Source organism: Molossus molossus, unplaced genomic scaffold (assembly GCF_014108415.1).
Source record: "Molossus molossus isolate mMolMol1 unplaced genomic scaffold, mMolMol1.p scaffold_m16_p_9, whole genome shotgun sequence".
Lineage (NCBI taxonomy): Eukaryota > Metazoa > Chordata > Mammalia > Chiroptera > Molossidae > Molossus > Molossus molossus.
Window position 1 is genome coordinate 62,273,481 of NW_023425403.1, and position 23,897 is coordinate 62,297,377.

The 23,897-nt window shown below is 40.0% G+C and overlaps 1 protein-coding gene across 2 annotated transcripts in view; it reads right to left on the reverse strand.

The window, feature by feature from the left end:
- The window catches only part of PSD3 (pleckstrin and Sec7 domain containing 3), a 344,873-nt gene that overhangs the window by 77,864 nt on the left and 243,112 nt on the right, over positions 1-23,897 (reverse strand). For both annotated transcript variants that reach the window (XM_036249651.1, XM_036249652.1), the window contains exon 8: positions 9,590-9,783. In XM_036249651.1, coding sequence (XP_036105544.1) covers positions 9,590-9,783 — 194 coding nt within the window. The remainder of the gene's footprint in view (positions 1-9,589; positions 9,784-23,897) is intronic.

A 23,897-nucleotide genomic window follows, 5' to 3' on the forward strand; every position in this document is an offset into this window, starting at 1 on the left:
TTTGATAAACTTGATAGAGGGAGAGATGGAAAATATAAAATATTCACATTTCAGTTTCAAAGATAAAAAATGCTATATATGAAATGAAAAACACCACAGAAGGCTTGAAGACATAATGACAAAAATTTATTATAATAAAGTACTGAAAATACAAAAAAGAGTCAGAAAAAACTGAACAGAGCCTCAACAAATCTTTTGTGTAATGTCAAGTGGTTTTACACACAGGAAACTAGAGCCCCAGAAAGAGGAATGAGCGCTATAGAAACAATAGCTGAAAAATACCCCAAATTGGTGAGAAATATAAATTGGTGAAATTATGTACTTCAACAAATAGCAGATAAGGAAAACATAAAAAAAAATACATTAAGGTACCTCATAATAAACCAAATTATGAAAAGCAAAGATAAAGAGAAAAATCGTGAGAGCAGCCAGAGTGGGGAAACACACCAGTTCAGAGGACAAAGAGTGGCATCAGACTTTTCGTCTAAAACCATGCAGTGCGGGGAACAATAGAGCAGCATTTTAAAATTACTGAGAGAAAAAGAAAACACTGCCAAACAACTGAACATAAATTCCTAAAATTAAGATGCAATATAAATTTTATAAAACATGAGAACAGTTCTCACCAGCAGGAGTTTACTATATGACATAATAAAGAAAACTGAGAAAGAAAAAAAAAAAAGATACTAAATAGAAATTTGGAAATTTGGAACTGTAAAAAGAAACATAGTACATCAGAAATGGTCAATATGTATAAAAGAAAAAAGAAAACACACACACACACACACACGCTTCTGTTTCAAGCAAAAATAATAACAATGTACTATGAGTATTATAACATACACAATTAAAATGTATGACAATAGCACACATGCTAGGAAAACAGATAAGTAACCTGTTAGGAGGATCTCAGTAGTGAAATCTGAAGACAGACTGTGACAAATTAAAGATGTTACTGTGAACATTACAGCAATCACTAAAATGATTAAGAGGCACAGCAAATGTGCCAATAGTGAATAGAATAAAAAACAGAAACACACACACACACAAACACTCCTGTTAAACAAGGCAGAAAAGAGGGTAAAAAATAAAAAATAAAGTAAGTAAACATCAAAGGGGAAGATGGCAGATTTAAAGTCAACTGTATCAGTAATTGCTAGAAATGTAAACAGTCTAAATACTTCAATTAAAAAACAGACTGTCAGCTGAATAAAAAGACCCACTATGATGCTGTGTAAAACAACAAATTTTAGCCCTGGCCAGTTTGGCTCAGCGGTTAGAGCGTCGGCCTGTGGACGAGAGAGTCCCGGGTTCAGTTTCCATGAAGGGCATGAACCTTGGTTGCAGTTTGTCCCCGGTCCTGGTTGGGGTTGTGTGGGTGGCAACCAGTCGATGTGTCTCTCTCACATTGATGTTTCTCTCTCTCCCTCTCTCCCTCCTGCCCTATCTGAAGATAAATGCAAAAATGTCCTCAGGTGAGGATAAGAAAAATAAATAAAATAAAACAACAGATTTTAAAGACAAGTTCATAGATTAAAATTAAAAAGCTAGAAAAAAATTTCTGTATATCATGGAAAAACTAAAAAAAAAGTTATAGTCACTATATTAATATTAGATAAAGTAGACTTTGAAATAAGGAATGTCACCAGGGAGGAGGAGGGTCATCTGATGACGCAGGGATCATTTTATCAAGAGAACATGACACGCATATCTGGCAGGAATGCAAAATGGTACAGACACTTAGGAAAAGAGTTTGAAAGTTTCTTATAAAGTTAAACATATACTTAACATACACCCCAGCAATCTCACTCCCTTATTCCCAGGTTAAATTCTAAAAACATACATACATGCAAAGAGTGCTCAAAGCAAGTTTATTTATAATAGCCAAAAAATTGTGCCTGCTTTGGCAGCACATATACTAAAATATAATAGTAAAAAAATAGAAAGCACCCAAATGTCCAGCTGGTGAATGTGTAAACTGTGGGGTATCCAAACTATGGAATGAATATACTACTCAGCAACAAAATGGACAAATTATGAATCCACATAGCACGCAACAATATGGACAAATCTGCAAAGAACACTGCTAAGTGAAAGAAGTCAGCACAAGACAATACATAGAATTCCATTTACTAAAATTCTAGAAAAGGTAGAATTATAGTGCTCATGGACAGATAAGTGGATGCCATGGGCTGGGAGTAAAGGGGGAAAATTAACTGCAAAAAGTACAATGAAACTTTTTCAGGTAATGAAAATGTTATATAACCTGATTGTGACGGTGGTTACACAACTGTATATATTTTTTAAAACTCAAACTATGCATTTGAAATTCATAAATTTTAATGTACATAAATTATCACTAGAAATTATTCACTTTCTGTACTGTTAAAGTTAAATTCCGTCCACACTAAAATGATTTAAAAAACTATGAAAAATTGGCCAGAAGGGAATGGCATGAAGTAATCAAAGTCATGAAAAACAAGAATCTGAATCCAAGACTACTCTACCCAGCAAGGCTATCATTCAAAATAGAAGATCAAATAAAGAGCTTCCCAGACAAAAAAAAGCTAAGGGAATACATTAGCACCAAACCAGCACTGCAAGAAATGTTAAAAGGACTGCTGTAATTAGCAGTAGAAATGGGAACAAAAATAGAACCACACTAAACAAAAATGGCAATAAATAAGTACATATCAATAATCACCTTAAACGTAAATGGACTGAATGCTCCCATAAAGAGACACAGAGTAGCTGATTGGATAAGAAAGCATGACTCATCTATATGTTGTTTACAAGAGACCCATCTCTCAACAAAAGACTCACATAGGTTGAAAGTGAAGGGATGGAAAAAAATTTTCCAAGCAAATGGAAAGCAAAAAAAAGCTGGGGTAGCAATTCTCATATCTGATAAAATAGATTTCAAAATGAAGACCATAACTAGAGACAAAGACGGCCACTACATAATATTGAAAGGATCTATCCAACAGGAAGATATAACCTTGATAAACATATATGCACCCAATATAGGAGCACCAAAATATATTAAAAATCTTCTGGAGGACTTCCAAGGAGAAATCGACAACAATACAATCATAGCTGGGGACTTCAACACCCCGTTGACAGCACTGGATAGATCCTCTAGGCAAAAAATTAGCAAGGAAACAGAGACTCTAAATGAAGCACTAGACCAAATGGATTTAATAGATATCTACAGAGAATTACACCCCAAAACTACAGAATACACATTCTTCTCAAGTGCACATGGGACATTCTCAAAGATAGACCACATGATAGGACACAAACTAAATCTCTACAAGTTCAAGAAGATTGAAATCATATCAAGCATCTTCTCAGATCACAATGGCATGAAACTAGAAATCAACTGCAACAAGAACATGCAAAGACATTTCAACACATGGAGGCTAAATAGCATGTTATTAAACAATGAATGGGTCACCGAGGAGATCAAGGAAGAAATCAAAAACTTCCTGGAAACCAATGAAAATGAACACACAACAACACAAAATCTATGGGATGCAGCGAAAGCAGTTCTGAGAGGGAAGTTCATAGCACTACAGGCCTACCTCAAAAAACAAGAAAAATTTCTAATTGACTGTCTAACCTCACAACTTAAAGAATTAGAAAGCAAACAAAAAGAAAACCCCAGAGCAAGTAGAAGGAAGGAAATAGTAAAGATCAGAGCAGAAATAAATGACATAGAGACCAAAAAAACAATTCAAAGGATCAATGAAACAAAGAGCTGGTTTTTCGAAAAGATAAACAAGATTGATGGACCCTTAGCTAGACTCACCAAGAAACAAAGAGAGAGAACCCAAATACACAAAATCAGAAATGAAAGAGGAGAAGTAACAACCAACACCACGGAAATACAAAAGATCGTTAACAACTACTATGAACAACTATATGGCAACAAATTCGACAATCTCAGCGAAATGGACAAATTTCTAGAAACACACAGTCTCCCAAAACTATTCCCGGAAGAGATAGAAAACTTGAACAGACCAATAACAACTAAGGAAATTGAAGAGGTAATCAAGACTCTCCCAGCAAACAAAAGCCCAGGCCCAGATGGTTTCACGGGGGAGTTTTACCGAACATTCAAAAAAGAACTAACACCCATTCTCCTCAAACTATTTCAAAAAATTCAAGAAGAAGGAAGACTTCCAAACACGTTCTATGAGGCCAGCATAATTCTAATTCCAAAACCAGAAAAAGACACTACGAAGAAAGAAAACTACAGGCCAATATCCCTGATGAACATAGATGCCAAAATCCTGAACAAAATACTAGCAAATCGGATCCAGAAATACATCAAAAAAATTATTCACCATGACCAAGTGGGATTCATTCCAGGGATGCAAGGCTGGTACAATATTCGCAAATCAATAAACGTGATACACCACATAAACAAAATGAAGAATAAAAACCACATGATCATATCAATAGATGCTGAAAAAGCATTCGACAAAATCCAGCATCCATTTCTGATAAAAACGCTCAGCAATGTAGGAATAGAGGGATCATATCTCGACATAATAAAGGCCATATATGAAAGACCTACAGCCAACATCATACTCAATGGACAGAAACTAAAAACATTTCCATTAAGAACAGGAACAAGACAGGGATGTCCACTTTCGCCACTCTTGTTTAACATTGTACTGGAAGTCTTAGCCACAGCAATCAGACATGAAGAAAAAATAAAAGGGATCCAAATTGGAAAGGAGGAAGTGAAACTGTCATTATTTGCAGATGACATGATATTGTACATAGAAAACCCTAAAGACTCCATCAAAAATCTATTAGACTTAATAAATGAATTTGGCAAAGTAGCAGGATACAAAATTAACGTCAAGAAATCGACGGCATTCTTGTACATCAATGATGAACTCACAGAAAGAGAAACTGAAAAAACAATCCCATTTACCATCGCTCCAAAAAAATTACGATACCTAGGAATAAACTTAACCAAAGAAGTAAAGGACCTATTTGCAGAAAACTACAGGTCATTGAAAAAAGAAATAGAGGAAGATATAAAAAAGTGGAAGAACATACCCTGTTCATGGATTGGAAGAATTAACATAATTAAAATGTCCATACTACCCAAAGCAATCTATAGATTCAATGCAATCCCCATCAAAATACCAACGACATATTTCATAGAACTAGAACAAATACTTCAAAAGTTCATATGGAACCAAAAAAGACCCCGAATAGCCACAGCAATCTTGAAAAAGAAGAACAAAGTTGGAGGGATCACATTACCAGATATCAGGTTATACTACAAAGCGACTGTAACCAAAACAGCCTGGTACTGGCACAAGAACAGGCATATAGACCAGTGGAACAGAACTGAAAACCCAGAAATGGACCCAAGGCAATACGCTCAATTAATATTTGACAAAGGTGGCAAGAGCATACAGTGGAGTAAAGACAGCCTCTTTAATAAATGGTGTTGGGAAAATTGGACAGCTACATGCAAAAAAATGAAACTCGACCATCAACTTACACCATACACAAAAATAAACTCAAAATGGATAAAAGACTTAAATGTGACCCGTGAATCCATAAAAATTCTAGAAGAAAATGTAGGCAACAAAATTTCGGACATCATACGGAGCAGAATTTTCACTGATACATCACCTAAGGCAACAGAAATAAAGGAGAAAATGAACACATGAGACTACATCAAACTAAAAAGCTTCTGCACAGCAAAAGAAACGATCATCAAAATGGAAAGGCAACCCACTGTATGGGAGAACATCATTGCCAATGATGTATCAGATAAGGGGTTAATTTCCAATATATACAGAGAGCTCACACAACTCCACAAAAGGAAGACAAAGAACCCAATTAAAAAATGGGCAGAGGAGCTGAATAGACACCTCTCCAAACAGGACATACAAATGGCCAAGAGACATATGAAGAAATGCTCAACATCACTAATCATCTGAGAGATGCAAATTAAAACAACAATGAGGTATCACCTCACACCTGTCAGAATGGCCGCCATCAACAAATCATCAAACAACAAGTGTTGGCGAGAGTGTGGAGAAATGGGAACTCTAATACACTGCTGGTGGGAATGCAGACTGGTGCAGCCGCTATGGAAAACAATATGGTGCTACCTCAAAAAATTAAAAATTGAACTTCCATTTGACCCAGTGATCCCACTGCTGGGAATATACCCTAAGAAGCCTGAAACACCAATCAGGAAGAATATATGTACCCCCATGTTCATAGCAGCACTATTTACAATAGCTAAGATCTGGAAACAGCCCAAGTGTCCACCAGTAGACGAATGGATCAAAAAGCTGTGGTACATATACACAATGGAGTACTATGCAGCGGTAAGAAAGAAAGATCTCTTATCCTTTGAGACGACATGGAGGGACCTGGAAAGTATTATCCTAAGTGAAAGAAGCCAAGCAGAAAAAGACAAATACCACATGATCTCACTTATATACGGAATATAATGAACATAACAGTCTGAGGAATACAGTAGACCCAGACACATGGAAGTGGGGCACAGACTGACATCCCTCAGAAGAGGGGATGGGGGGTGGGGGGGTGGGAAGAGAAAAACCACAGAACTTATGTGCATGTATGCATGACCAATGGACATGGACAACTAAGCCGGGGACAGGGTGGAGGGGGTGGGGTGGGGGGTGCCAATGGGGTAAAAAGGTAAAATATCTGTAACAAAAAAATAAATAAAAATTCATAAAAAAAAAAAAAAAAAAAAAAAAAAAACTATGAAAAATTGGAATGGGAATATACAGGAAGAGTCTGAAGTGTTAAAGACAGCGGAGCCCTGGCTGGTTTGTCTCAGTGATTAGAGAATCAGCCTACTGACCAAAGGGTTGTGGGTTTGATTCAGGTCAAAGACACATACCTGGGTTGCAGGTTCAATCCCTGGCCCTAGTTGGGGTCATACAGGGAGGCAACCAATTGATGTGTCTCTCTCACATCTCTCTCTCTCTCCCTCCCTCCCTCCCTCTCTCCTTCCCTTCGACTCTAAAAAATCAATGGGAAAATATCCTGCAGTGAGGATTGACAACAACGACAAAAAGGTGGCCAAAACTTCGTGATTCCTTCCAATACCCCTCTCTCAAAAGCAGAGGTGGAAAAGCCCCCTTTGATCCACAAGTAGGGAGGTGAATCAATGAAAAGATGCTCAAGTGGGTTAACTCTTTTCTCCTGGTCCAGCAGGATATAATAACATTCCCGGAATCAGTGGTAACTGTTTTGCTTCCATTTTTTCCTTTTCTTGAACTGGAATTTTAAACCACAGTTTTCTGTTTGCCTGTAGTACTTCATATGAAGTATGTCAGTTATTTCTGTATTTTTTACTTAGCCTAAGAGCAAAGCTACATCCTCACCTGAGGAGGATGGACACCAACTGGCAAATTCTGGCCCCAGAGATGGAAGCTACAGCTAGACACAGCATGGGGGACAGAGATGAGTACATTTGTATCTGTGGTTATAAATGAGAGGTGGTACCATGTTTGGCAAAGGCACTGTTTGAACTCAACATATGGAGAAAGGGTGTGTGTGCGGGCTGGGAACAGAGATGCATGTCTGTTGCTTTGTGTACCAAGAACTCTCTTTCTCTGAGAACGGGACTGTACTCCTTCTTGACGGACCTTTCCTTTTGCATTAAAACCAAGTGGGTCCTGGCAATCACATTATTCCATCCCCTCAGTCATACAAATCAGAGTCCTGTCCCAGAATGTGCTAAAGTGGAAGTCTGGGATGAAAACGAATCCTTTTGGTGACAAAACTGAACACGCTTTACAGTGCTGCTATGAGTCGTGCATCCAGCCACGTGAGAGAGTTCCGTTTCAAAGAATCAAGCTGAAGCGGTAAGAAAGAAAGATCTCTTATCCTTTGAGACGACATGGAGGGACCTGGAAAGTATTATCCTAAGTGAAATAAGCCAAGCAGAAAAAGACAAATACCACATGATCTCACTTATATACGGAATATAATGAACATAACAGTCTGAGGAATACAGTAGACCCAGAAACATGGAAGTAGGGCACAGACTGACATCCCTCAGAAGAGGGGGTGGGGGAGGTGGGAAGAGATAAACCACAGAACTTATATGCATGTATGCATGACCAATGGACATGGACAACGAAGCCGGGGACGGGGCGGGGCTGGGGTGGGGAGGGAGGTGCCAATGGGGTAAAAAAGGTAAAATATCTGTAACAAAAAATAAATAAAAAATTAAAAAAAAAAAAAGAATCAAGCTGACAGGCAAATAACGTAGACAGAAATGGTTCAAGTGTCCTAGTGCCCACTCTTCATCTTTGGTGTGTCCTGATACAAGGCTGTTGGAGAAAATTAAGTAGTCTAGTAGGCCAGTGCATAGGATGCATAGGAAGAGTGGGTACTGCTCAAGAACTTGGAAACATGAAGAAACGTGAGCAGCACTGTAAGTCAGTGTCAAAGCCACTCTGCTACAATGTTTCCCTTGACTATAACCTAATAGAATATGCTAGCATATTAAGAAAAAGTGCTCAGTCACAGATGGAAGCAGTGGTACTGTCCACCCCAGCACTGTGTGTGGTGTCTGTAGGTGGGCAGGGACACCCTAGAGCAGTGGTCCTCGACCTGCCTAATGCTGCGACCCTTTAATACAGTTCCTCGTGTTGTATATGGATGTATCTGCATGTGGGCGGACCTGCCTGGAGACGGATATAGGAGTGGTGTCTCGGTTCCTAAGACCATTGGAAATATGTGTTTTCCAATGGTCTTAGGCGACCCCTGTGAAAGGGTCGTTCGACCCCCAAAGGGGTCATGACCCACAGGTTGAGAACTGCTGCCCTAGAGGCACAGCCTACTGATTTCAGCATACATATCCGCATATCTGAGCCTGTTCAACTACATCACATTGTGATTTCACTCCTCAAAGGTTATTCTAAAACGTAGAAACACTCCATTTCTCTCAATTCTCAAACACTGTCAGTATATATTCACATCTTATACTTCAGAGGTGTCAGATGAGACTCCTTCTACTTCCCAATTATGCCATGTTCGCCTACGTCGTACCTGTCCATCTTCCACGAAGGCCAATTCTTCCACATGTGATTGGATCTCTCAACTCTTTCCCTCCCAGCTTTGCCTCTGGGATTTTACTCCACTGCTTAGCCTAAGTGTTATAAGTTCAGCCTTTCCGTTAACCACCAGAATGTACATGTCATGAAGACAGGGACTTGTCCATCCTATTCACTACTAGATGTTTTTTATGCCTAGCACATAGCAGGTACTCAAAATTATTTGTTGAAAGCAAGAATAAATGAAGAAAAGTTAGAAATGAACAATCTGCAAGAAGTCTTCCATTTCTGAAGTTCTGTAATTCTGCTTGGAGAAGATCAGGTGCCACAGTGGACTTCTGACTTAGGGTCACAGGTTTTATCAAACTTTAATGATATTTTTCTAGATCAACATCATATAATTTTCCTTCATTTTTGACTTTATAAATTGACATATAAATTCACTTTAAATTTTGAGCCTCAAAATGAAATAAATGAAATAAAAGATGACAACAAATGATGCTTACTCTTCTTTCCATCCATATCTGCGTGAATCTTCCGAGCCAAGAATCCACTTTTGTACACAGCAGCGTTTGGGTCATGAGGAATGTCCAAGAATGGGTTGGTAGTACTCCCAATACGACTGATGGTCTTTGGATGTGTTCCATTAGCCTTTTCATCAGTACCCTCTGATGGAGACTTTTTTTTCTCTTCATCATCTCTAAAGGGAGAAAACACAAAGACTGAGCACCTACCACGATATTCAATGAACAACGTTATTTAATGTAATAAACGATTGTGTTTTCCAATGGGTTAGCAGCCTTAATAACAACCATGATAATAACAGCCACCATTTAGTAAATATCTCCCATGTGCCTGGTATCAATGATCATGCATCTTGTAAGACTGACATTAGTAATCTGTATTGAGTCAAGGTCACAGACTCAGAGTTAACATAAATACCCAAAGTACAGATCTAGTGACTAAAGGAAGAGACAGTAAGGAGGACTGTAAAATCTCTAAAGTCCCTGCTCCCCCACTCAATACTGTGCCTTCATGTTTGTCTTCTTCCAAAGAGTGGAAGCTCTTTGGCAGAGATCATGATTTTGATGTTGATTTTTGGTCTACGCATGGTCTAGCATAATGCCAAGCATACAGGATACAACAAGAATTGTAAATTAAGTCTAATGAATAGCATTGAACTATATCTGCCAAATAACCAGGTTATTCTCAAATATCAAAACCCCAGGTAAAGCTATCAGTGGGGTCAGATGGGGTGCCATGCACAGTGCTTTGGCATCTAATAGCTACTATTTTCTGAACCGCCATGAAAATAGGGGTCACCCTATCAACCATGCTTGAGATAGTAATGTACTTTGTGTAAGGAGAAAGTGGACAACACAAAAAATTTTGTTAGAATAAAATAGAAAAGACCCAGTAAGGCTCGCTGTCTTGACTGTGAAAAGAATGATTCATATAGGAATGTTCTGTACATTTAAAAAGGTTCCTAGTAGAGTATATTCTCCTGAGATTTCAGATATCTCAACACCTTGCAACCTACAAAATTCCCCAAACATCCCTCACACCAGTCTGTTCTCTCGGGGATCAAATGTGTCATCACTGGGGGTCCGAGTCCACTCCATCACGATGCGGTTCACTCCGAGGACCACAAACGCTCTGGTGCTGACGCGGAGCCGTCCCCCTCCTCTGCTCTCTCTAAAGGGCAGCTGTAAATCACGAAGTTCCCACATTCTGCCTGAATCGTGACAGGTGCTTTTATTTTTAAACCAAAAAATTAGATAAGGGATAATACAAACCCACTGGAGTTTACATTTCACTGAAATTCCACAGAGAATGGAAAACAACTGCTTCCTAAAGTTTACAAAAGCTGAACACTTCCAGTGACTCAGCCACTGAGAGACCCCATTTGGTAAGTCTCATTATAGTGGGGTTTCAGCTGTAACAAACTCGAAAATTAAGGTAACTTGAAGGGCCTGTTATGTGGAATTCAAATACTGAAAATAAATAGTTGGATTTTTTGTATGTGAGGTGTGGGGGTGGGAAATAACAGTTAAAAAGAAACATTTTCTAGAGCAGAGCTGAAATATTATTCAACCTACGAAATGATCACAAAGAATATGATATTGGAATTGAACAATAAAGGTAAGTTCAAGTTCACCAGGCAGAAAAAGTGAAGAGGGGACTTCCAGCATTCACATGTGTATGTGCACTTCCTTTTTTTTTAAAATTGTAGTAAAATATGTAACATAAAATTGACCAGTTTAACCTTTTTTTTTAATCCTCATCCGAGAACATTTTTCCATTTTTTGTACAGACAGAGTGGGAGGGAGAGAGAGGAAGAGAGAGAGAGGGAAACATCGACGTGAAGGGACACATCGAGTGGCTGCCACCCGCACGACCAACCAGGGCCGGGGACAAACTGCAACCGAGGTACATGCCCTTAGCGGGAACCGAACCCGGGCCTCTCTGGACCGCAGGCGGACGCTCTAACCGCTGAGCCAAACCGGCCAGGGCCAGTTTAACCATTTTTAAATAGTACAATTCTGTGGCATTAAGTACATTCACATTGTTGTGAAACCAAAACTACCAACCGTCTCCAGGATTTTCATAATCTCAAACTGAAATTCTATGCCCATTAAATAACAACTTTCAATGCCTCCTCCCTCAAACACTGGCAATGACTATCCCACTCTATGAATTTGACTACTCTAGGTACTTCATATACATGAAATCGTAGCTATCTGTGACTGGCTCATTTCACTGAGCTTAATGTCCTAAAGGTCCATCCACGCTGTAGAATTTCCTTCCTTTTTAACAATGAATAATGTAATAAAATTATATCACACTTTGTGCATCCATTCACCTGTTAAGGAACACTTGGGTTGCTTCCACCTTTTGGCTACTATGAATAATGCTGTTGTAAACATGGGTGTACAAATCTTTTTGAGTCTTTGCTTTCAATTCTTTTGGGGATATACCCAGAACTAGAATTGCTAGAACATATGGTAATTCTTCTTTTTTTTAATCCTCACCCGAGGATACTTATCCATTTATCTTCAGATAGAGTGGGACAGGGAGAGTGAGGGAGGAAGGAAGGGAGAAGGGGAAGAGAGAGAGACAGAGAGAGAGAGAGAGAGAGAGAGAGAGAGAGAGAGAGAGAGAGAGAGACATTTATGTGAGAGAGACACATCGATTGGTTGCCTCCTGCATGACCCAGACCAGGGCAGGGGACCGAACCACAACCAAGGTATGTTCCCTTGACTGAAATTGAACCCACAACTCTTTGGTCCTCAGGCTGACACTCCAACCACTGAGCTAAACCAGCCCGGGTGGTAATTCTTTTTTAAATTTTTTGAGGAACTACCATATTGTCTTCTACAGTGGCTGCATCATTTTACATTTCCACCAACAGTGCACAGGGTCCCTTTATTCCACATGCTTGCTAACACTTATTTTCTAATAAGTGTTTTGATATCTAATGGGTATAAGGTAGTATCTCACTGTGGTTTTGATTTACATTTCCCTAATTATTAGTGATGTTGAGCAGCTTTTCATGTATTTGTTGGCCTTTCATATATCTTCCCTGGAAAACTGTCAATTCAGGTCTTCTGCCCATCTTTAAACTGGATTACAGTCACATGCAGTTTAACAACAGAGACATGTTCTGAGGGACTGGGTATATACTCGGCAGTTGGTGGGGCTATGAATTAGCTTCCCTGCCCTGGTGAGGCAGTGGGACCAGCCCTAGGGCCTACCTGGCCCATTGTCTGGGGCCCAGACTCAGGCAAGAGTGTGCTTTGAATGTCCTGGTCAGATGTGGCCAGCTGTTTTGCTCTGCAGACAGGAAAAGCCAGGGGCTGTGCTCCTTGTTCATGTGCTGCAATAAGCAGGCTGTTGAATGGGCTCTGCAGCTTCCCGTTTGCTCAGTCTGGTAAGGTTCCCTGGTCAGGTGGGCTCAAGACTTTATTCAGCAATAACGGGGCTACAAATTAGTCTCCTACACACAGTGGGAGAAACAGCTTCAGGTCTATAATGTTCTTTACAGTCCTGACTCAAGCCATCTGTGCCCCAAGCTCCCTGGCTGAACAGGTCACTGGCTTTGCTCTGGGGGTGATCATTTCCGCCCACCTGCCTCTTGGCTGGAGCTGCAAGGTTACTCAGCTTCCAGGTGTTCTCACTAGCCCTTCCTGTCAGGTGTGGCTGGGGACAAACTCCACCGTGGGTGGGGCTATGACTCAGCTCTTCTGCTTGGCTGTGGGCAGATGAGGCTACAGGGCCAGCAGACCTGCACCCTGCCAAATTCCCTGGTCAGACTGAAATGTCACTTGGTCCCACAGATGAGCAAAGCTGCTGGCTGGGCTCTGCAGTTAAGAATTCAGACTGCTTCCCTGGCTGGTTTGGCTCAGAGGTTAGAGCATCGGCCTGCGGTCCAGAGAGACCTGAGTTCAGTTCCCGCTAAGGGCGCGTACCTCGGTTGCAGTTTGTCCCCGGCCCTGGTTGGTTGTGTGGGTGGCAGCCACTCGAAGTGTCCCTTTCACGTTGATGTCTCTCTCTCTTGCTCTCTTCCTCTCTCCCTCCCGCTCTACCTGAACAAAAAATGAAAAAATGTCCTCGGGTGAGGATAAAAAAAAAAAAAAATTCAGATTGCCAAGATCTGAGTGTTGGTTATTAAAAGTCCCCACTCCCTTCTCTGTCTCACTCAGATCCCCAGTTGTTGAGTCCCACAGATAACCCTACTATCTCCATGGGGCAAAACCTAAGTAGGTGCTTCCACAAAGCAACCCACCGTGCTGGGGGTCTGGATGTCATCCTGAGCTCTCTTCCCACTGGATGAACTGGAGGCTTAGGGGTGACCTCTTAGTACGGCCTGGTGGAGGGGCAACACAGCCTATAGCCATTCCTCTTACCCTTCTAGTCCACCTGTCTTGGTCTCTGTGGTACAGGAGGGTGTTTCAGTCTCACTCCCAAGTTCTAGGATTCTCCTAGTGATATCTTGTCCACGAATAACTGTTAATTGTTCTTGTGAGGGGGAGCAAAATCAAGAATGGCCTATGTCACCATCCTGGTAACATCTTTTTATTTTTGAAAAATAATTTTGTAGGGTAGAGAATTTTAGGTTGGTGAATTTGGTGAGATTTTTTCCTCTTGCTTGCGTAGTTTGAGAAGTTGAATGCAGTTTTCATCTTTGTTCCTCTATAGGCTTCTTTCAAAATTTTAAAAAACTTTCTGCAGTTTGTATGTAATCTGCCTAGGTGTTGTATTTTTCTGGATCTGTGGTTTGGTGTCATATTAACTTGACTGAAATTCTCAGTCACTGTTGCTTCAAATATATCCTTTCCCTCTTCCTGATATTCTCATTAAATGTATGTCACACCTTTTAATAGTTCTCAGGTATTTTGTTCCAAACCCTTATTCCCGGTGTTTTTCTCTTTGCTTTTCCATTTTTGGAGTTACTATTGACATTCTTTTTCTTTTTAAAATTATTTTTCAATTATAGTTTATAGTCAATGTTATTTTGTATTTGTTTCAGGTGTACAGCTTAGTGGTTAGACAATCATATACTTTACAAAGTGTCCACCGCCCCCAGTATTGGCAGTATCCACCTGATACCACATGCAGTTATTATAATATTATTGACTATATAACCATGACTGTTTTGTAACTACCAATTTGTACTTAAGCCCTTTACCTTTTTCACTGTTCCCCAATTCTCCCTCCCCTCTGGCAACCGTCAGTCTGTTCTCTCTGTATCTATGAGTCTGTTTCAATTTTGCTTGTTTATTTTGTTCTTTAGATTCCACATATAAGTGAAATCATACAATATTTTGTCTTTCTCTGACTGACTTATTTCACTTCACATAATAACCTCAAAGTCCATCCATGTCATTGCAAATGGCAAGATTTCATTCTTTTTTATGGCCAAGTAATATTCCATTGTATATTATGTACCACTGCTTTTTTATCCACTAGCCTATTGATGGGTACTTGAATTGCTTCCATATCTTGGCTATTGTAAATAATGCTGCAATGAACATAGGGGTGCATTTTGTATTCTTTCAAATTAGTATTTTGGGTTTCTTTGAATATACATGCAGAAGTAGAATCACTGGGTCTTAAGGCAGTTCCATTTTTAATTTTTGGAGGACCCTCCACACTGTTTTTCATAGTGTTCCCACCAACAGTGCATGACAGTTCCCTTTTACCACATACTTGCCAACATCTGTTTGTTGATTTGATGATAGCCTTCTGATAGGTGTAAGGTGGTATCTCACTGTGATTTTAATTTGCATTTCTCTGATGATTAATGAAATTGGGCATCTTGTCATGTCTTTAGACATATTCTTAAGGTCAGAGATTCTCAGATGTGTCCAGTCTACTAATGAGCCCATCAAAAGCATTCTTCAGTGTTGTTAGTGTTTTTTTAATCCTCACCCGAGGATATTTTTGTATTTATCTTTAGATAGAGTGGGAGGGAGAGAATGGGAGAGAAACATCGACGTGAGAGGGACACATCAACTGGCTGCCTCCTGCATGACCCCGACCAGGGCCAGGGGCCAACTGTAACCGAGGTACCTGTCCTTCACCGAAATCGAGCCCACGACTCATTGGTCCACAGGCCAATGCTCTACTGCTGAGCCAAACCGGCCAGGGCCTGTTACAGTGTTTATCTCTAGCATTTCTTTTTTGAATCTTTCTTAGAATTTCCATTTGCCTGCTTACATTGCCCATCTGTTCTTTCGTGCTGTCTACTGTATCCATTAGAGTCCTTGGCATTTTAATCATAGTTGTTTTAAATTTCTGGTCTTATTATTCCAAATCCCTGCTACATATGAGTCTGGTTCTGATGCTTGCTGTGTCTCTCCAAACCATGTTTATTTATTATCTTTTAGTATCCTTATAATTTTCTCTTGATAGTCAGAGACAATGTACTGGGCAGAAAGAACTGCTATAAATAGACCTTTAGTAATATGGCAGTAAGGTGGGGGAATGGGAAGCATTCCGCAGTTCTGTGATTTAATCTCAGACTTTAGTGACCCTGTGCCACTGAACTGTGAATTTCATATAAACTTCTCAGTCCCCGCCGCGTCCACCCCAGCATCAAGCAGAGTACTCTCTCCCTTCTGCCTCACTGTGTGGCAAACCCAGTGGGTCAGGCTTCTCTCTGCTTCTTTAATTCTGGTTTCTCAGTCCATATTCAAGTCAGGTAGTCTGAGCTCAGCAGGTTTGGCAGTCACTCAGATCCCCATTGCATTTACCAATCTGACTTTCCTAGGGCACCTTGAACTTTGGGCTACAGACCAAATACCTGACTTCATTTGATTCTGTACTCCTCTAGCCTGAGTATTAAAGACAAGAGCTGGGGTATGAGTCAGACACCAAACGCTATCTTGAACCTCCAAACATTACCATGAACATCATCATAACTTGATTTCTTAATCTTACACCCACCCTAAAAAGGTAGATGTTACCATCTCACAGTGAGAAACCAAGGTTCAGACAGGTGACACTCACATAGGCAGGACCCATGTTAAGTGGCTAACTAAAAGACCTTGGGGCTGCTCACAGCTATGCTGAGTCACAAGCACAAGGAATCTTTATGAATGACGGTAATGGGGTGATGGATTGTGGTGATTGTTATGCAGCTCTGCAAATTGACCCAACCCTTTGAAATTGGACACTAATATGGGTGAATTTTATGATATGTGAATTATACCTCAATAAATCTGATTTTAAAAAATGAACACAGTGGTTGAGTGTAGGAACAAGACACTAAATTGAATATTCCAATATTCTGATCAGATCATTGTCGAAAAATAAAGTGAAGACTAAACTTATTTAAAAATGTGCTCACTTGTCATGGGGTTTTCATCATATTATATCATATTATGCCACAAGGCAAAATGAGTGTAAAATGGATCTGTCTTTGACACCAAAAATATAAAACAAAAGCATGTAACATTAAAAATTCTGATAAATACAGGAAATACATTTTGTTTTCTAAAAATACCTTATTTGACATAGGCAACTGAACTGTAAAAAAAAGAATATATTTCTAAAAAATTTTTTATTAATTTGTTTGTTACAGCTGTTTCTCCTTTTTCTCCCATTGACACCCTCCTCCCCATCTCTCCTGCCCCTTCCCCAGCTTTGTTGTCTGTGTCCATTGTTTATGCATACATGCATATAATTTCTGTGGTTTATCTATTCCCCCCCCAACACCCCTTCTTTTGGGGTTTGTCAGTCTGTACCCTAACTCTATGTCTCTGGGTCAATTTTGTTCATCAGTTTGTTTAGTTCATTATATTCCACAAATAAGTGAGATCATGTGATATTAGTCTTTCTCTGTTTGGCTTGTTTCACTTTGCATAATACTCTCCAGATCCCTCCACGTCGTCTCAAATGATAAGAGATCTTTCTTTATTACAGCTGCATAGTATTCCATTGTGTACATGTACCATAGCTTTTTTATCCACTCATCTACTGATGGACACTTGGGTTGTTTCCAGATCTTAGCTATTGTAAATAGTGCTACAAACATGGGGGTACATATATTCTTTATGATTAATGTTTCAAGCTCCTTAGGGTATATTCCTAGAAGTGGGATCACTGGGTCAAATGGCAGTTCAATTTTTAATTATTTGAGGTAACACCATAGTGTTTTTCACAGTGGCTGCACCAGTCTGTATTCCCACTAACAGTGTACTAGAGTCCTCTTTTCTCCACACCCTCGCCAACACTTGTTGTTTGATGATTTGTTGAGGATGGCCATTCTGACAGGTGTAAAGTGATACCTTATAGTTGTTTTAACTTGCATCTCTCTAATGATTAGCGATGTTGAGCATTTCTTCGTATGTCTCTTGGCCATTTGTATGTCCTATTTGGAGAGGTGTCTATATAGGTCCTCTGCCCATTTTTTAATTGGGTTGTCTTCCTTTTGTTGGGTTGTATGAGTACTCTATATATTTTGGAGATTAATCCCTTATCTGATGTATCATTGGCAATTATGGTCTCCCACACAATGGGTTCCCTTTCCACTTTGATGCTTGTTTCTTTTGCTGTGCAGAAGCTTTTTAGTTTAATGTAGTCCCATGTGTCCATTTTTTCCTTTATACCTCTTGCCTTAGGTGTGGTATCAGTGAAAATTCTGCTGCATATGAGGTCTGAAATTTTGTTGCCTACATTTTCTTCTAAAATTTGTATGGATTCATGAGTTACATTTAAGTCTTTTATCCATTTTGAGTTTATTCTTGTGTACGGTGTAAGTTGGTGGTCTAGCTTAATTTCTTTGCATGTAGCTGTCCAATTTTCCCAACACCAGTTATTGAAAAGACTGTCTTGACTCTACTATAGACTCTTACCACCTTTGTCAAATATTAATTGAGCATATTGTCTTGGGTCAATTTCTGGGTTCTCTGTTCTGTTCCATTGATCTATCTGTCTGTTCTTGTGCCAGTACCAGGCTGTTTTGATTACAGTGGCTTTGTAGTATAACCTGATATCTGGTAATGTGATCCCTCCTACCATTTTTTTTTTTTCAAGATTGCTGTGGCTATTCGGGGTCTTTTTTGGATCCACGTAAACTTTTGGAGAGTTTGTCCTAGTTCTGTGAAGTGTCATTGGTATTTTGATGGGGACTGCATTGAATCTATAGATTGCTTTGGGTAGTATGGACATTTTAATGATGTTAATTCTTCCAATCCATGAACAAGGTAAGTGCTTTTACTTTTTTATATCTTCCTCTATTTCTTTTTTCAATGACCTGTAATTTTCTGTGAAGAGGTCCTTTACTTCTTTGGTTAAGTTTATTCCTAGGTATCTATGTTTTTTTGCTGTGGTGGTAAATGGGATTGTTTTTCAGTTTCTCTTTCTGTGAATTCATCATTGGTATATAAGAATGCCGTCAATTTCTTGATGTGAATTTTGTATCCTGCTACTTTGCAAATTCATTTATTAACTCTAGTAGATTTTTGATGGAATCTTTAGGGTTTTCTATGTACAATATCATGTCATCTGCAAATAATGAGTTTTATTTCCTCCTTTCCAATTTGGATCCCTTTTATTTTTTCTTCATGTCTAATTGCTGTGGTTAAGACTTCCAGTACTATGTTGAATAAGAGTTGTGAAAGTGGGCATCCCTGTCTTGTTCCCATTCTTAAGGGAGATGCTTTTAGTTTTTGCCCATTGAGTATGAGGTTGGCTGTAGGTTTTTCATATATGACTTTTATTATGTTGAGATATGATCCCTCTATTCCCACAATGCTGAGCATTTTTATCAGAAATGGGTGCTGGATTTTGTCAAATGCTTTTTCAGCATCTATGGCTATAATCATATGGTTTTTATCTTTCATTTTTTTTATGTGGTGTATCAAATTTATTGATTTGCGAATATTGTACCAGCCTTGCATCCCTGGGATGAATCCCACTTGGTCATGATGAATTTTTTTGATGTATTGCTGGATCCAATCTGCTAATATTTTGTTAAGGATTTTAGCATCTGTGTTCATCAGGGATATTGGCCTGTAGTTTTCTTTCTTTGTAGTGTCTTTATCCGGTTTTGGAACTAGGATTATGCTGGCCTAATAAAATGAGTTTGGAGGTGTTCTGTCTTCTAGGATTTTTTGGAATAGTTTGAGTAGAATGGGTATTAGATCTTCTTTGAATGTTCGGTAAAACTCCCCTGTGAAGCCATCTGGGCCTGGGCTTTAGTTTGCTGGGAGTTTCTTAATTACATCTTCAATTTCCTTTGTTGTTATTGGTCTGTTCGTTTTCTATCTCTTCCTGGTTCAGTTTTGGGAAGCTGTGTTTCTAGAAATTTGTCCATATCTCCTAGATTGTCCAACTTGTTGGCATATAATTGTTCATAGCATGTTTTGATGATCCTTTGTATTTCTGTGGTGTCAGTTGTTACTTCTCCTCTTTCATTTCTGATTTTGTTTCTTGGTGAGATGGGCTAAAGGCCCATTGACCTTGTTTTATCTTTTCAAAGTACCAGCTTTTTGTTTCATTGATCTTTTGAATTGTTTTTTTTGGTCTCTATGTCGTTTATTTCTGCTCTGACCTTTACTATTTCTTTCCTCCTACTAGCTCTGGGTTTTTTTGTTTACTTTCTAGTTCTTTAAGTTGTAGGGTTAGAAAGTCAATTAGGAATTTTTCTTGTTTCTTGAGGTAGGCCTGTAGTGCTATGAACTTCCCTCTCAGGACTGCTTTTGCTGTGTCCTGTAGATTTTGTGTTGTTGTGTGTTCATTTTCATTGGTTTCCAGGAAGTTTTTAATTTCTTCCTTGATCTTGTTAGTAACCCAATTGTTGTTTAATAAGATGCTATTTAACCTCCAAGTGTTTGAATGTTTTTGTGTATTTTTATTGTAATTGAGTTCTAGTTTCATGCCACTGTGATCTGATGATTTCGGTCTTCTTGAATTTATAGAGACTTGCTTTGTGTCCTAACATGTGGTCTATCTTTGAGAATGTCCCATGTGCACTTGAGAAGAATGTATATTCTGCAGCTCTGGGGTGAAATGTGCTGTAAATATCAATGAAGTCCAACTGATCTAGTTTGTCTTGTAAGGACTCTATGTCCTTGTTAATTTTTTGTCTAGAAGATCTATCCAGTGGTGTCAGTGGCATGTTAAAGTCACCCACTGTTATTGTATTGCTATTGATTTCTTTCTTGAAGTCCTCCAGAAGTTTTTAAATATATTTTGGTGCTCCCATATTTGGTGTGTATATGTTTACCAGTGTTATATCCTGTTGTTGGATTGATCCTTTTACTATTACGTAGTGACCTTCTCTGTCTCTTATTATGACCCTTGTTTTGAAGTCTATCTTGTCAGATACGAGTATTGCTACACCAGCTTTATTTTAATTTCCATTTGCTTGGAAAAAATTTTTTTCATCCCTTCACTTTCATCCTGTGTAAGTTTTTTGTTGTCAGGTGGGTCTCTTGTAGACAGCTTATTTATGGGTTCTGTTTTCTTATCCAACCAACTACTCTATTCTTATGTTTTTTGATTGGAGCATTTAAGCCATTTACATTTAAGGTAATTATTGATAGATAGCTATTAGTTGCCATTTTAGTTTTATGCCTGTGTTCCTCTCTCTCTCTCTGTTTCTTCTTCTTCTTACAACAGTCCCTTCAGCATTTCTTGCAGTACTGGTTTGGTGGTGGTAAATTCCTTTAGCTTTTTTTTAAATTCGTGAAGCTCTTTATTTCTCCTTCAATTTTGAATGATAGCCTAGCTGGATTGAGTAGTCTTGGATTCAGACCCTTGCCTTGCATTACTTTGTACATTTCATGCCACTCCCTTCTGGCCTGCAGCATTTCTATTGAAAAAGTAGCTGACAGCCCTGGCCGGTTTGGCTCAGCGGTTGGAGCGTCGGCCTGCGGTACAGAGAGACCCGGGTTCGGTTCCCGCTAAGGGCACGTACCTCGGTTGCAGTTTGTCCCCGGCCCTGGTTGGTTGTGCGGGTGGCAGCCACTCGATGTGTCCCTTCACATCGATGTTTCTCTCTCTCTCTCCCTCCCGCTCTATCTGAACAAAAAATGAAAAAAATGTCCTCGGTTGAGGATTAAAAAAAAAAAAAAAAAAGTAGCTGATAGTCTAATGGGAGCTCCCTTGTAGGTAACTTTCTGTCTCTCTCTTGCTTCCTTTAAGATTCATTCTTTGTCTTTAATGTTTGTCATTTTTATTATGATGTGTCTAGCTGTGGGTCTTCTGGGGGTCATCTTGTTTGGAACTCTCTGTTTGCTGGTCTTGTGTGACTTTTTCCTTTACCAGTTTAAAGAAGTTTCTGTCATTATTTCTTTAAACAGGTTCTCTACTCCTTTCTCTGATCCTTTTCCTTCTGGTACCCCTATAATGTGAATGTTGTTACATTTTGATTGTCCCACAGCTCTCTTAAACTCTCCTCCTGCTCTATTTGGGTGTTTTTCTCTACCTTGTCTTCCAAGTCACTGATTCAGTCTTCAGCTTCTTCTAATCTACTATTGAAGCCTTCTAAGGTATTTTTCATAACAGCTATGTCATTGTTTATTTCCTCTTGATTTTTATGCATAGCGTCTACCTCTTTATGTGTGGCTTCTACCTCTTTTTTTAAGCTGAAGTAGTTCCCACTGAGCTCTTCATAATTCTTATTAAGTTGCTTGTAGTTCTCACCAAATTGTTTGAGCAACTTTAAAATAATTGCTTTGAATTCTTTATCTGACAGGTTGCTTTCTTCCATTTCCTGTAGTTCCTTTTCTAGTGATTCCTCTTTTTATTCCTTTGGTTGTTGTTTCTTTGTCTCCCCATTTTAGCCATCTGGTAGCTCTAGACCTGGTAAGGGATGTTTGGATGTGTAGGCAGCTCACTGTATATCAGATAAGGCTACTGTGCCTCCCAGACTGTTCTCTTGGGTGTTGCCCTTGCCTGCTGTGGATCCTGGAGGATTGACTACTGAGGGCTGGTACTGGTATGTCCTGGTAGGAGCTGCTGCTGGACAGCAGGAGCCCCTCTGAAGCAGTGTTCCCTGCTGGTCGCTGGTGCCACCTGTAACTGTATTGCTCAGGCCCTGCTGGAGCCACACTCCCTGCCTGCACTTTGGGCAGCTAGGTCACACAGGTCTGTCTGGGGACCCAGCTCCACACCGCTCTTGTGGGTCGCTGGGTCACACAGGTCCCTCTGGATTCCCAGCTTCCCACTGCTCTTGTGGGCCGCTGTGTCACACAGGCCCCTATGGATCCCCTGGCTCGCCACTACTATTGTAGGCAACTGTGTTGCACAGGCCCCGATGGAACCCCAGGTCCCGTTGCTGGTGGCTGGGGAGTGCTGCTGCCCAGTGGGGCTCAGCTCCTGCTCAGCCTCTGCTGTAGTTTTTCGGGATGGTTCTCTGCTGCTGGCTTGTGCTTCTGTTGCCTGGGGATGGATGTCTGCTCCCCAGAATCTGTTGCTGGGGTATATCTCAACTCTGATCGGACCGCTACTGTGGGGGATGATGCTGGGCTCCTGGCCATTTGTGGTTTCCACAACTGGCGCCTTGACAGCTCTGCTACTGTGCACTGGTCTGTGTTAACAAAGGGTGTCCACTGGTCCGATGGTGCCAGGTACACTGGTGGGCTCAGGTTGCTGGGCCCTAGCCACTCCCACTGCTTCCTCCCAGGGAAGACCTGGCATCTTCCAAAATGATGGGACCTCCCGGTGGAGCAGGGAGAAGCGCCCTGAAGAGCTGCTTATCACGGTAGCGGCTGCCTCTGTCCACAGCACAGGAACCTTCTGCTCTGTGTCTCTGCACTGCACGAGTTTGGTCATCCACCTTCACGTCCACTCACTCTCTCACATACTAGCTCACTCTCTCAGGCACTCACCCTCTCTCCAGTCCTGCCTACCACCATCTTTTTACCCAGAATATACTTTTATGAAAAATGTCAAGCTCCTTTAACACCATTGAAGAATGCTGCCCAATGCGAGGAGGAAACAGGCTGGTAGCCTGGCTGCCTGGAATGTGGATCTGACTGTATGCATGACTGTGGCATGCTTTCCAAACTAGAAAAACTCACCTGTAGATGTTAAGATTTTTTTTTAAGTTGTTGGGAGTACACTGGGGTTAAGCCAGATGTTACATGTTTCCAAAAGATCTACTAGGGAATTTTTCATGGGCAACTAAAAATCATTTCCTCCAGTTTTATTGATCTGAGCTGAAATTTTTCTCACCTCTTAAAACGTATACATATGTGTATATCACAGTGTATACATACAAATTGCTCAATGAAATCCAAACAACTACTGTCTAAAATATTCAAGGCGCTATCTTAGCGATTGCATGCATATTGTGCTTCA